Source organism: Arachis duranensis, chromosome 9 (assembly GCF_000817695.3).
Source record: "Arachis duranensis cultivar V14167 chromosome 9, aradu.V14167.gnm2.J7QH, whole genome shotgun sequence".
Lineage (NCBI taxonomy): Eukaryota > Viridiplantae > Streptophyta > Magnoliopsida > Fabales > Fabaceae > Arachis > Arachis duranensis.
In genome coordinates, this window is record NC_029780.3 from 102,733,591 (window position 1) to 102,747,888 (window position 14,298).

The 14,298-nt window shown below is 34.6% G+C and overlaps 2 protein-coding genes across 2 annotated transcripts; both read left to right on the forward strand.

Annotated features, from left to right (window-relative positions):
- The first annotated feature begins 2,573 nt into the window (after nucleotides 1-2,573).
- On the forward strand, nucleotides 2,574-4,332 carry LOC107466591 (uncharacterized). The gene is made up of 3 exons (XM_021130876.2): nucleotides 2,574-2,853; nucleotides 3,620-3,697; nucleotides 3,795-4,332. The coding sequence occupies exons 1-3, from the start codon at nucleotides 2,849-2,851 to the stop codon at nucleotides 4,012-4,014; spliced, it is 303 nt and encodes a 100-aa protein (XP_020986535.1). The 5' UTR covers nucleotides 2,574-2,848; the 3' UTR covers nucleotides 4,015-4,332.
- Nucleotides 4,333-8,559: 4,227 nt separating this feature from the next.
- LOC107466542 (uncharacterized) lies at nucleotides 8,560-11,958 on the forward strand. The gene is made up of 4 exons (XM_016085526.3): nucleotides 8,560-9,124; nucleotides 9,827-11,041; nucleotides 11,122-11,198; nucleotides 11,506-11,958. The coding sequence occupies exons 1-4, from the start codon at nucleotides 8,693-8,695 to the stop codon at nucleotides 11,786-11,788; spliced, it is 2,007 nt and encodes a 668-aa protein (XP_015941012.1). The 5' UTR covers nucleotides 8,560-8,692; the 3' UTR covers nucleotides 11,789-11,958.
- Nucleotides 11,959-14,298: the final 2,340 nt, after the last annotated feature.

Consider the following 14,298-nt stretch of genomic DNA (forward strand, 5'->3'; position numbering starts at 1 on the left):
TATTCAAAACTTCATCAGCATTTTTATTTCGTCGAACGAGATAAGGGATATTTTCTTCCCTTTTAGGATTGTTAAATACATTCTCCTCATTATATCCTACGTTCTCCTGGTCTACTATCAAATCTTGGGGAATAGGTTCCCCCTCATCATAATCGACAATTCGAGCAATTCTCTTAACTTGTTTAACCAGTCGATCATATTTTAACTCATTGTCAACCAGGATAGGATTTAGAATAGTAGTCAACCGGTGAGTCAACAGGTTGAGTAAATCATGATGGCTTTCATCAATATATTATCGAAACTTGGCCATCGATCCTGAATTATTTGACGAGGAGCCCACTGGTAATCTCGAGTAACGTTGGGATATGAGAAAAAATGTTGGTTAGAAACCATACCTGACACATTTCGAAATCTGAGTGGAAATGTGTAACTGCCCATAGGAGGCGTATAGCCAGTAGGAAGGCCAAATGGAAGCCAACCTGCGGTTAATTATGGTTGATTCTGTACTGGGGTGATCCTAGAGCGTGAATTTCATCCACTACCACCAACAATTGCATCAATAACTGCAATATTCTCCCCAGAATTATACTCTGTATGTGGAATCAAATTTGCAGAAATTTGTGTAGCAGTTATTGGGGCATTATTACTTGTTTCTGCATTGCCATTTGAAACTTCGTCAGACATAGTAACAATTCTACCACATCTTAATCGCATGCACCAATTATCAACACTGCATGCACAATGCAACAGTTGAAAGAAACAAATTTTGACACAATTAAATTTTAAAACTGTCCCATTGGGCGTGCCAATTTGTTTTGTCGACTTTTAACAAACCGATGGTGGTTCGATTCTAATGGTCTGGGAGCGAAAGCTACTCCTCTTTTGCGGGTACCAGTTTTATTTGCATCAAAATTTATGCCTTTGACAATGACGAAGAAGAAAGAACCAAACTTTACAGAAATTCGAAATGAACAACAAAACTTAATGGCTTGAATAAAAGGAAAATCAAATTACAGAAAGAAAAATGTTTGGAAAAATAAATGGCAAATTAAAAGGTAAAGACTGGAAAGGGTAAAAGTTGTTGAATTTAAAGGAAATGAAAGGACATTGCAAGAAAGATAAATTGCATGAAAAAAAGTTGCACGGAATTTAAATGAAAAGTAAAGACATAGAAGGAACCCTTCAAAGAAAAAGACTCTTGACTGACTCAGAAAATTGCCAGGAATGTGAGTGTTTTCTCTGAAAAAATTCCAATCTTTGTTCCTTCGATCTTTCACGTATTTATGGAAGTCTTCGATCAATCAAATTCAGATATAACTTCCACGTGCGTCAATCCTTGAATAACCGTTCCTGCTCTCTTTGAGTGCCATTTGTAACTGCCATTAACCATTTCACTTATTAACTTTTTCATTTCTTCGATTGCTTCACTCTTTCTTAATGAGTCATAGTCGATCAAAATTCTCTCTTTCATGGATTGACTATTCTCGATGAATTCTATGTAGTTAATCTTCACTTCTTTTCTCAACTAAAAATTACTTTAGAGATTGAAACCTTTACCTTTGATTCAGTTTTCTGTCTACCATCTTCGACACCACTAACCTCTTTTTTGATACTGCTGATCTCCATCGAGTCTGTCTCTTCGATTTTCACTTTTGCGTCAATCGATTAATAGAGAGTACCGATAGGAACACCTAATTGATTTCAATATCAAAGTTAATTTTAACATGTATTTAGAAGTTGATCGAAATATTTTTTGGCACTTGACAATGATCAAAATTTATTCTTATCGAATATAAACTTATCAAAGAGTTCAACAATATCTTTATCAAAAATATTATTTTCTGTATAACAATAAGATTGTAGAATAAGAAAACTTTGTTTTAAATTTTCATCCATTGTTTTTGTCAACAAAGTAACTATATATTTCATATCGTCATTTGATATGCAATTTTGACATTAATAATACATGCTAGTAAAACTTGGAATTAGTTATTCCTAGTATTTGAAAAAGGTGAAGATAGTTTTCTTGGTTGATAATAATATTAGATTGCGGGTTTTAAAGTTGATAATGATGATTTTGTATATCAAAAAAATCATTGACGATAGGAATAATTTAAAATTTTAAATAATTTTTTAATAGAACCAATAAAAATTTAATAATTGAGTGTTTTTATTAAACAAAATTTATTTTTATAAATATATGTTTAATTTAATTTTTCGTAATTAATTTTGTAAGTATTTAAATATTAAAAAAGTTTAAAGATAATACTTTTATTAAAATTTGACTAGTACTTAATTATAAAAAAAAAATAATTTTATATTATTGAATATCATCTCACACTATTAAAAATATTGATGATGGCTAATTAACGACTAAACATTATAAATTCTGTTGGTATCTAACATTCTTTTATTGGCTATGGATTCCTTACTCCTACATTTTTTAACCTGCATCAAAATAATTATAAAATATACCTTTTTTTTTTAAAAATTTATTAAATAGATTTTGATCCCTTTAACTTTTGTTATTTACACTTTTTTCCTTTATCTTTTAGTTTCAGATTCAACAATTCATCATTTCGAGAGTTATCGGAGAGGTCGAGAGTGATGAGTGTGGTGAGTTCAGAGACGAGTGGGGTGAGTGTTCCTGTGTAGCCAGCGGGGTCGAGGGTGATTTGGTTGATGCGGGTGTTGTCGGCGGTGCAGGTGAGGCCGCACGTGAAGTGGGTGCGGCGAGGGACGGAGCATGGGTCAGTGGTGAAGTTCCAGGATGCTATGCATGACCATGGTGTTATTGAGGAGGGTTTGATTGAGGCCTTGAAAGCTTTTAGTGCTTCAATGTCTGAGGATGAGGTGAGACCTTGTACGAGGAAACCACACTTATTGTTTGTGTGAATGCACAAGATGATTGTTACGCAAAGATAAATGATATTTGCATATTGGAATTTGGAAGAGAGGGTTGGTGATAGAGATTAGTGTGTGGGGAATTGAGGTGCTTTTAATTTCTTATCTCTTTAATAGACGCCACTAGTTTGTGGCATTCTGGTTTTGAGATGCGAGTGCTTTTGAGTAGTTCGTTAGTTGGTGGGGTTTTAAGGAGTGAGGGGCCAGATCTTAAACTCTCCTGGATTATTGCTGATATTTTGAGACAAGAGTCACAAAGTTGCAATGCTGCTATATGCAAATGGAAACTGCCTTTTTTTCTCAAGTTACTATTTGGTGGGAGCTCTAAATCATAAATGAGAAAAACAATGGGGGACGCTTGTTTGACTATAACTACTTGAAAAAGTAAATGGGCGACACTAGATTTCCAGGGTTATGCTATATTAGATAAAAAATTTTATTTGTTTTTCACATATCTATTCTCCTTGTTGATCTTAAAAATAATAAAAAAAAAGTAAATATCAATTGGTAAAACATGAAACGAATAAGATGCTGAATTTCTCAAGTCTGCAGCTTATTTTTTTTTTAAGTTTTCCATTCATATTCATATTGTATGAGTAAACACATCCTATATTTCTCGCGTGTATAAATGCAGAGTCCCCAATGTATCTGGAATTTTATTGACTTCATAAGACATGTGTATGCTAATACTATTGTTTTGAATTGTTTGATCAAGAATCTACCAAGTGAGTTCGCTTCTGCAGTGCCCCAGACCATCACTGTCACCCCATAAGAGAATGAGGCTATTCAAAGGGTAAGCCATTGAGAATGCTCTCTGTTGAAATTTGTTTATGATGTACTACTTGCTAGTGTTAGTACCTTATTCTTGTTCCTATGTTGTTCTTTTGCAGCTTCAAGATATGGGATTTGATAGAGATCTTGTGTTGGAGGTATTCTTTGCATGCAACAAAAACGAGGACCTGGCAGCCAACTGTCTTTTGGATCACCAGAATGAATTTGAAGACTAAGAAGATGGTTCTGTTTCATCTTCACCAGCTATGCTTCTTTGATGTTGTTGCTTATCATCTGAACTCTTTGGAGAAGTGGCAATGTCAATACTTATTTGCTTAGCTTTATTATTGATCCTTGTGAACCATACTGCCTGTAGATTATTAATTTCAGACCATTGACTGGAAAATATAGATGCCAAGAAATCGATAGGTGCTTTTATTCTTCTGCAGCCGTAATTTTTTCCAGCTTTGATTTCTCTAACTTCATTTAACTTATTTTATTAAGTGAAGGATATGGAAACTTGAAAAAGATGGAACAAATAGTTATGTTATTAAAATCTTAGAACGTGATTGTTGAGGGTGATGGATTGCGTCTGTCTTTCTCTATCAAATAAATTATCGTCAGATGAAAATATCTACCTATAATCATAGAATGTGATTTAGTGATTATTTCACTAGGTCTTTTAACAAAGCGGTGTGAATTCAATTCATATCTGGACTCGGTCGCTGTGTAACACTAAAGCAAAGGTCTTTGTTGTGATCAATGGATAGCTGAAAAACAAAAAAGCTATGAATTGACAAGAAAAAAATAACAAAAATCATTGACGGAGAATATTTGCATAATAATTCACTAAAGTTTAAAGTGAAATGTAAATCTATGTTGAATTTTTTATGTGCTTCGTTTGGACATAACCCAAATACCTTGCAATGACCAACATTTAGTTATTAGAATCCGAGGGTATTGTTGATACCTGATTGCGTAGGGAAAATGTAACCGAGTTTTATGCTAAATAATTATCTCGCTATCATCATTTACTGGCGGTGCTCGTAGTGTAGAATACTGGCGGTGCTCGTAGTTTGATTGATTCTACACGCTAAGAAACCGTGAGCCAAACAACATTCGAGTTAAGAAAATCTAAATCGCGTAAGCTTAAAGAAAAATACTAGTTTTTGCAATGGTTCTAAATTAGGGTATACCATATATGCATCAAGTGCAATCACTAGCAAGTCACGTCTATTGGGGAAAAAAGAAAAATCATTATACGCTCAAGCATGCAAACTTGGTACGTTAGTACTTGCTCCATAATCCCAAACACTAACCCAAAATATCCAGACTTATTTCCATGTGTATTATGCATCTTGAATGTAGTAGTGGTTAACTATACTCCGAATGCACAAGTTATTTGCATGATGATGCAACCTTGATTGAACATAGGACAAAAATATAACTTCTATGTAACAGATAACGTAACACTGATCCCAACCATAACAAATGTGGGGAAGTATAAGGGACTCGGTGAAAGGAAACAATGGATTCCAATATTTGTGCCTCAAGATTAGCTTCATCGATCCACATTGAGCTTTGTCGATGCAATAACTCTTTCTTTTCTGCCATCTTCTCACCATGCTTTTTGACCTTCATCCTCCAATTTTCAAGTTTCTCAGCTCTTTCTTTTAACTAGATTCATAAGAATGACACATCAGTAAGCGCATCAAAATACTGTAAGAGGTTTAACTTAAACACATGAAATCAAGGCTGTGTGCAACAATAGGTCGAAGTATCTCTCTAGCACACTTGAAAGATTCGAAAACTAGACTTCCAAAATATAAAAACTATACCTCCAAACTCCATGTCAGCTCATTATTTACTTACTTTTATTGTTTCTACATGTTGCATAATCAAACAGGAAACTAGTTCATATTTTATAACTGGATTTTTTGACAGATTAGCAATGTAAAGTATAAACCAGAATGAACCAACTGACAGATAAATACAAAACAAAGACCATAAAGGCAATAATATTAGAAATGTTGATTACGTAGCTAAGTAATGAACAATGACAATGAACAAGGAAATCAATAGTGTGGTATACAAATGCAAAAGATAAAATCTAACCCTTTACATTTGGTCCAAGCAAAATTCAAAAGAATATCACAGAAAGGAAAATCAAAGCCAAATTGAGGCCTAGTCAATTTTCAGAAAAAGAAAACAACAAGCCACTATGGCTCCAAAGAAAGAAAACAACACTTATTTCAAAAGTAGTTCAGTCATTAGATCAAACACCTCGTCTGCACGAACACAACATTGAGCACATATATCTACCTATTTATCCACTGAGACTAATTAACAAACATTTGATGTGCATATTATCTCAAACCAACAAACAAGCAAACCATCGATCACTTGGTGGGTACAGCAAAATTCATAAAGGGGAGGGAAGAAGAAAAAGAAAAACGCACGAGTGTTTCTCTGAATTATTGTGTGACATTTGAAATTTCAGAATGAGTACCCTCCCCTTCAAAAACACAATTAAAAAAACAATTTATAGAGTATTAACTTGGTGAACAATTTCAATACCCTAAAAAGGGTGAATAATATGGCTTTGCTTAAAATGGAACAATGGTGGCTTTGAATTTAAGTTACTCAATTCGCTAAAGTGGTTTACGTTCATCCAAAACAACACACATTCGAATTAACTCATCACCAAGATTTATTTGAAAGTTACACCTATAGTCCCTGCATGAAGTTACATTAAGCTACGTCTTCACATCACAGTAGAAGCTTCACCAAGCTCAAGTTTCTTATTCCTAGAGTAATTATTTCAGTTCAAAACTAACACACATTTGAAGGCTAAACCCATCAATTGCAGCTCTCAAAATTCTGGATTTACCTTGGTCATGTTTGTTTTCCTAACTTAATCGATGATGATAATGACTCTTGCAGAAATAATATTTCAAGATACATATTTCATATTTGAGATCAGCACTTATTCACTCTAATGTGATCTGAAGGCTTCACCAGCATATCGCACGCTTTCAAGTTCCTCTTCAATGCGAAGAAGCTGAAAAGAACAATGATTTGAAGGGAAAAGTTTTTTAGATCATTCCATTAAACAATAACTAATGATCACACAGTATACTATATAACAATTGAATTCAAAGAAGCAATCAATTTTTTTTTTTCAAGGATAACGATGGTTTTCTATTTTCTAGCAAAATTCAAGTTTCAAAACCAAGAACTAAAACAGAATTATTGCACATTAGTTGTTTATTCTGAGTCGGCATAATGATGTTCAATTTCTTTAGTTAAACTAATCTTTTCTATGGCGGCTCAAGATAAAAATAGTCAGCTTCAGAGTCAAAGAAGAGTATATAGTGAAATTTGAATAAAACGAGTTATGACAGTTTAGTCCTAAGGATTTCTGAGTAAAATACTAATGCTATAGCCTATGGTCTATGCTAAAATCTTGAAGCAAAGAGGAGGAAATTAGCACAAAATACCAATTACTTGATTATACTTTGCTAATCGCTCACTTCGGCAAGGAGCACCAGTCTTCTATCTCCGGTGTAGTAATCATCAGAAGAGACAAGGTTCTTCTGATCTGAGAGGTGCAAGCAACCAGTCCCGAGAATAATCATCTTCATAACTTATTGCTTTTCCTTCTCACCGTGACAAGTCAAACCAACTTCTAAATATATCTAATTACTTAATTAATTAATTAAGCAGCTAGCGAAAGCTTCAACTATTATTTTATGCGTAGAGATCAGAATACTTCATTAACAAGTTGAAAGAAAGTGTGACACAGTAATAATCTATTTATGCCGATGACTGTTCTATAGGTCTGACAACGGCCAATTATGAGAATCCCACCCCTGCTCAATGGTTTAGACCTTAAATTAGGCAAATTATTTTGTGACAGTAAAACAGTAACAAACAATGAATTTATATATCTTCAATACAGGTTTAAGGCTAATTTTTTTACCTACAGATAACTTAACATAAAATACAAAAATATTTAATTATTTTAATATTTATACTATTATAGTAATAACTTAAAACATATAGTTGACATTTTGGACTAGTTATACCCAATGAATGCCGCAGCTCCCAGTATATGCAAACCAGATAATGCAATCTACATGATTCTATTCAATGGACAACAGGATTAAACTTCTAGAACAGTTTGGATCCACCAAAAAAGTGTAATGCCGCAAATATTATCCTAAGAATGGGTGTGAATGACATGGATTTTGGTCCAGTTCAGAGTCAATTCAATGATACACCAAAGAGAATGCAAAGCAAAGTCCCCAATTCGATTTACCCAACAATGAATTAGCAATCACTAACACTACCGAATGAGCCCCTCACTCCACCCGATGTCTTTTTGGGATGAATTTCGAGTCTTTGCCAGCTGTGTGAACTCTTCTTGGCAATCACTACCTAAAGGCAAAAGAACCATGAAAGGATTCGACATAAACTAGCATCAAGCCATAACAAGAGTACAAACCTCAATCCCAAATAAAATAAAAATTAGAGAATACCAGTAACTTAAACCATTAATTATACCTTATTACAGCACTTCATTGCTATTATACCCCATCAGCGGCGGCGAGATACGGCGAGACACGGGGAGAAGTAGAGTCGCAACGACGGCGCACAGTGAGGAGCAGAGAACCAGCAACGGCTCACGGCAAGGATTAGAGAACGAGCGACCGCAAATGGAGAAGAACAAAGAACGAGTGACGGTGGTAGAAGGAGGTAAGAACCCTAGCAGAGGCAAATGTCTCCTCTTTAAAACTCTCATTAAAAATGAAAAGGAAGAAAGTGTAAAAAACATAAATACAGAGGTAAATGTCAAATTATGAATTCTTTCAAAAACAAAAAAAATGGGTTCTTTTGACAAATTATGGCCTTCTTTTCATATTTCGCCCGCGTGGACAACAGTTTCAAAATTCCCAAAACCTCTGCTCTCTCTGTCTCTCACTCACTCAGCCAAAGAAACTCCTTCTCATGAAGAATGGAAAACCCTAAGACCCTATACCTCTCCTTATCTAAATCCAATTCCAACTTCAACCACAGTGACCTTCTCATTCTTTGCGAAATCCTCTTCGAAAATCTCGGCGCCGCATTCCGAACTCTCTTCTCTGCCCTCCCTCTCTTCCATGACCGTCACGCTGCCGGGTCAGATCCGAATCCGGATCAGAATTCACGGATTTGGCCGCTTGTTGAAGATGCTGCTATCCTTCTTCGTTGCTGCATGGTTTCTCTGACACTCCTTCACTCCGACCAGAAGTTCCTCGTCGACAAGACGCGTTTTCTCCACCGTGCACTCCACGCCTTCGTCTCCGTCGACGTCGCCAATTGCCGCCTGCGCTTCCGGAACTTCGTCTCAGGTGCTGACGTGGAACTATCCGATTCTTGCCGTCCGTTTCTGTGTGCGCTGCTAGAGGCAAGGCTACTACCTGCAACTGCTTCTAGCTTCTGCTTTTGTGGCTATGTTCTCTGCCTGATTAATGTTTCTGATGTTTAATTTAGGATTGGTTATTAATTTAAATTGTTTTGTGGAGCTTGTGATTTTGTTTCTTACTTGAAAATTTGTGGAGCTTTAGTTGGTTGCATGGATTCAACTATACGGTTTCGACTGTAGTAAAAGCAATATTTTGTCCCTTAGAATAACTCAGAGGAAACCGTAAAGTTCTAGTGGCTTCTCTGAAGGTTTTATGAAGTTTAGACTTTTGTTTTAATTGGACTAGCTGTTTTTGGCTTACTTTTCTTGTGGAAGGCCTATTATTTTCCTTTGACATTACCAAATCAGCATAGTTAAGTGTCTACATCTTTTCTTCACTGCAGTCTTCTCTATATATTGTCATTGGCGCTTATTTGTTCTGATGACCAGCCTCATGGTGTGGATGCGCAACAAGATTCAGCTTTGAAAATATTTTCTTTCAGTTTGTTTGAAGTTTTAGTTTCAATTTGCTTACCATTAATTTTAGTTGTAGTTGCAAATGCAATATTCTTGTCACAGCTATCCAAGTTTTTGAGGTTTGTAGTCATATTTTCTATATATATTAGCTGTTTTATTAACTTCCAAACACAAACATGTATAGAAATGTTATGATTCATGTCCAACTAAACTTGAAAGTTATTTCAGGTTTTTGCAGATGAACTTCTAAGACATCAAACTTTAAGAAGCTATCTCATGCTTGTTGATTCAGTATCTTCCATGGGTGAAAAGCTTTTTGTGCACAATTCCATGCATCATGATTTTGCAAGTGTTCTGTTGGTGATAGCTGCCCATTTTAATCTGTCAGTTTCTAATGAGAATGCTTTTGAGAATTTTGTCAGTAGATTATTTTCGCATTGTGACAAGGATTCTCGATTTCCTGTACTTAGCCCAGCACCTGCCATATCATTGCTTATGGACCCTACTATGCCTTCTGCACCAAAGATGTTCCAGGCACATGTAATCTCCTTGGTTTCTGAAGCCATTGATGCTGGCTTAGATTCCACTAGTTTGGCTCCTAATATTAATTGGTACTTAATTGGATTCCAAAAAGCTGTTGTTTTGTACTCTATGCACATTACTCATTTGCAAATTGATCATTTTTACTCCAAATCGAAATGTGGCTATGATTTGTCCCAGCATAAGAAGCGTCATCCAACATTTCAATCTTCTATAACAAATAGCAAATTAAACCAAGTCTTATTGCTGTCAGATAATTCATGCAAAATATCCTCCAAAACAAAAGCCAACATTTTGGCCGATTGCGTTGCTTTTATGAAAGGGAAGCAGTGCATATTTGCTGATTCATGCAGGGGCATGGCTGACTCAATTTTGGAAGGCCTAATTCATCGAGCTTTCTCCCAATATCCTTCTAGAGATGGTTTTTGTGTAAAGGAAAATACCAGTGCCAGAGATATCTGTCTTCTTGCATCCATATTGAAGTTCATGGGTGTTTCGTTGATGCAAGCGGTTAAGCGTCTAATTAATAGTGGTGCTTCAGGTTGTTTGAAAACCATGGAAAATACCTCTCTCCACGAGAAATATGGTTCATTGATCAGCCATGTTCGCCATTTTCAAGAAATAAAGTTTTGCTTACCCTTTCAAGCTTTTTTGTGTGATTTGATGAAAATGCAACAAACAAGTCACAGTGTTTCAAAATCGATGATTGTGCATTTCTCTGGCTTGCTATATATAAGTTTTAGCAGTGAGCTACATTTGTTGGCAAAGGGGTGTATATATGTAATTATGGCACTAATGTCTCTCATTGCTTTTGAAGAAGGGGATTTAGTTTCTTTAGATCCATTAAGGCATGGACCACTGAAATCTTGCTCCATTGTAGTCCAATCTAATAATACTGAAGAGGTGAAGTGTGCTTTCAGTTTTCTTGTTCTTGAATTAAGTTTGGTTTGTATGTTGTTCTTAAATCGTTGGTGAATTTGCAGGGGTTCAGATATGGAGATAAACAATCTATCTACAAAGTTGTAGAGCAGTTCATTGGAATTCAAAAGGAAAATTTAAGGTACACATTGTTTCTAAATTGTAATCCAGTTTGGCCTTTTAGGTGTTGGGCATTTGTCTTTGAAAAGAAAAAGGAAATGTCATGCAATTAGTCCGATGAATTATAATGTTGCTGAAATGAAAAGATAGAGAAAAAGTGCCTTCGAGTCAATACTGTTCAGTTTTAATGCTATTGTTATTCATTTCATGAGTTGTTGAGGTTTGAACCAGCTTCATAAATTGCTTGATGAAGTAATTACAGTTTTGTTTAAGTGAAAAGGTTCCTGCAGGATACCTGATAGTGTCCCTTCTGCCTTTATATTTTACAGATCAGGTTCTGCCACCTCCTACACCTGCAATGGGGAAGCTTTCCTTGATTGCATACTAGGAAACCCCAAAGAACTCGATGATTATGATGAACTTGTGGACTTCGTTGTCTGCACTACAGGAAAAGATTATTTCAGCTGGTTGAATAACCGCACACGATATCGGAAACAGAGACATGAGAAGATGATAGATCAAAGAAAGATTAAGAAGAAAGCAGTCATGAATGGAAAGTCTTGTAAGCGTCAGAAAATGGGTAGGTCTACCAAGCGTCAGATTTGGAAGTGATGTTTATATTTGATTGATGATTTCATGTAAAAATATGTTAATGTATATGCGATCTATTAATAGGAGGAAAAAAAACTTGCCTTCAGATGTGAACTTTTAAATTTGGTCACAAAGAGTCTAACAACTCAACGATAACTCTTTCATCCAATGTGCACATTAGTTTTGTTTTACGCAATTCGCATATCGGTTCACCTCAGAAAAAAGCGGCGGTTCACCTCAGAAAAAAGCGGCATAAATTCAAATTAGGTACGGTCTTCTCTAGCCGCTAGGTATGCGCAAACGACATTTGTGTAAACTAGCAACTAGATCAAGCTATTGGATTAACTTAAAGAAGGCGTTTATAATACTGATTTAGAGGATAACATTGATATAATTTAGATTTAATTAGTCTATTAATTTTTATAATTTTATTAAATTTATAATTAATTTTATTTTATTTTTTTATCAATTAGATTTTATATTACTTATTTTACTTTTAATTTTGTAATTAAATTTTTTTAATTTAAAAATATTAAAATTAATAGAATATTTTTTTTAAAAAAATATATGATCAAAGATCTAATTAAGTTTTTAATTCTAGATATTTTTAATTTGTAGAAAAATATTGTCAATTCTAATATTTTTTATATTGATAATGACCTAGTTATAAAATTAAAAGTAATATAAGAACTTAGTTGAAAGAAAAAGTATAGAGATTTAATTATAAATTTAGTAAAACTATAAAGGGTAATAGAGTAGTTAAATCTATAATTTATTATGATTTATATTGTATTTGATTTTATTTTTCAATATAATATAATTTAATTCAATAGAGTGCTAATCACAATTATTTGAATCAAATTAGATTACAATAACAAAGTCTTATCCCATAAAATAGGTCAGCTATATGGATTAAAGAATGTTATTATTTCATGTTGTGTATTATCTTTTCAATGAGATTGTTGATATGTAGATCTCTTTGACCACCCTATATAGAGTCTTTTTAGGTCTTTTTTTTTTATCATTTGTCACCTGTCCACCTTTTTAATTGGATGCTTTGTTAATCTTCTTTTCCCATGTCTAAACCACTTTAGATGAGATTCTACCATCTTTTTTACAAAATATGCTACTTTAACTTTTTCTCTTATATCTTCTGTTTCGAGTGTTACCTGAAATAGTGATTTGGGTCTAAACATGAGGTCCAGACTTCTTCTGAGGCAGTGTCTGATTCGTATTGGTGCCGAGGTGCCACCGTCCGAGTTTCTCGTGAGGAGGTGGGAGTAGTACCTGTAAGAGACTCCGATGCTTAAGTTAGCAAGGGCTTTATGCAGGTTTTAGTCGATTGGGTCCTGAATATACCTGAGGATGTTTAGTATATTTATAGTAGGTAGGATAATCACCTTTTAAAATAGTCCCACCTTTTAATGGTAGATAACTGTTCCCTTTTTTCTAAGAAAGTTGTTGCGATCTCCTTTCAAGATGGATAGGAGATATCTAAAAAAGTAGTTATTCATTCAGATAAATAATGTTGAATTACCTTCATTGTGCCTGACCTCTATGAGGTTGGGTAGGAGTAGTGGAGGCCACCTTTATGGGGGTGGGCTTTTGTTCTTTTTGGATCTAGCTTTATTTTGGGCCAGGTTCAAACATTTTGTGGCTTTGGATGTTGACACGTCACGTCGGGTAAACCGCCTATCTGGGACAGATTGGGTAGTCGACGTGCTTTTAAAATTTGAAACATTACGTCATGCACGTTCCTTCTTCGATAGCCTTAGTAACCGTGCATGCTATTAATGAAGAGTGCGAAATGACATTTTTCCCCCAGTGTCTTATAAATATTCAATTTTCTTTCTCTTTCTTCTTTTTCTCTTTTCTGAATTGCTTCGTCTTTATTTTTTTCCAAAAATTTATCATAGCTCTTTTCTTTCTTCAAGATTTCTTCTGTTTGTTTGTTTGTTTTACTGGAGATTTTTTATTCGTACGTGCTTTTGCTGTTTGAAGTGTGCATTTTTTCATCTCACATTCTTCTTTTCATGTTGGTTTTTATCCCTTCTTCTTGCTTTGTCTCTTGCGTTCTGCTTTACCACTTTTGTGTTGTTTAATTGGAAATTTGCTTGCTTTCTTATTTTTGGATTTTTGGATGGTGTTGTTATTTTTATCGGTGTCGGAAATACTTTTGAAAATGGGGTTTAGCCTTAGAAATTTTGCATTGGTCCTGCGCTTTATTTGTTACTGTTGCTAGCGGGTCTGAATGTGAAATTTTCATTCTTATGTTGCCTCTAAATGATGGCACTTTATATGTTTAAAGATAGTGCCATTTTTGTATCTGATAATGTGATGATAGTTTGTGTTGTATAAGAATTTTTAAGAATTCTAATCCTTTGTTGGTGTTATTGACGATGATCCGACTTCCCGTAAATATTACCCGACTTCTTGTTGTGACAATTTTCTTGTTTGTTGTATTGTAGGTATAGCTTGTATTTGTCAGTCAATTGTTCACAACATGTCCTCTAAAGTTCCATCCGACCTGA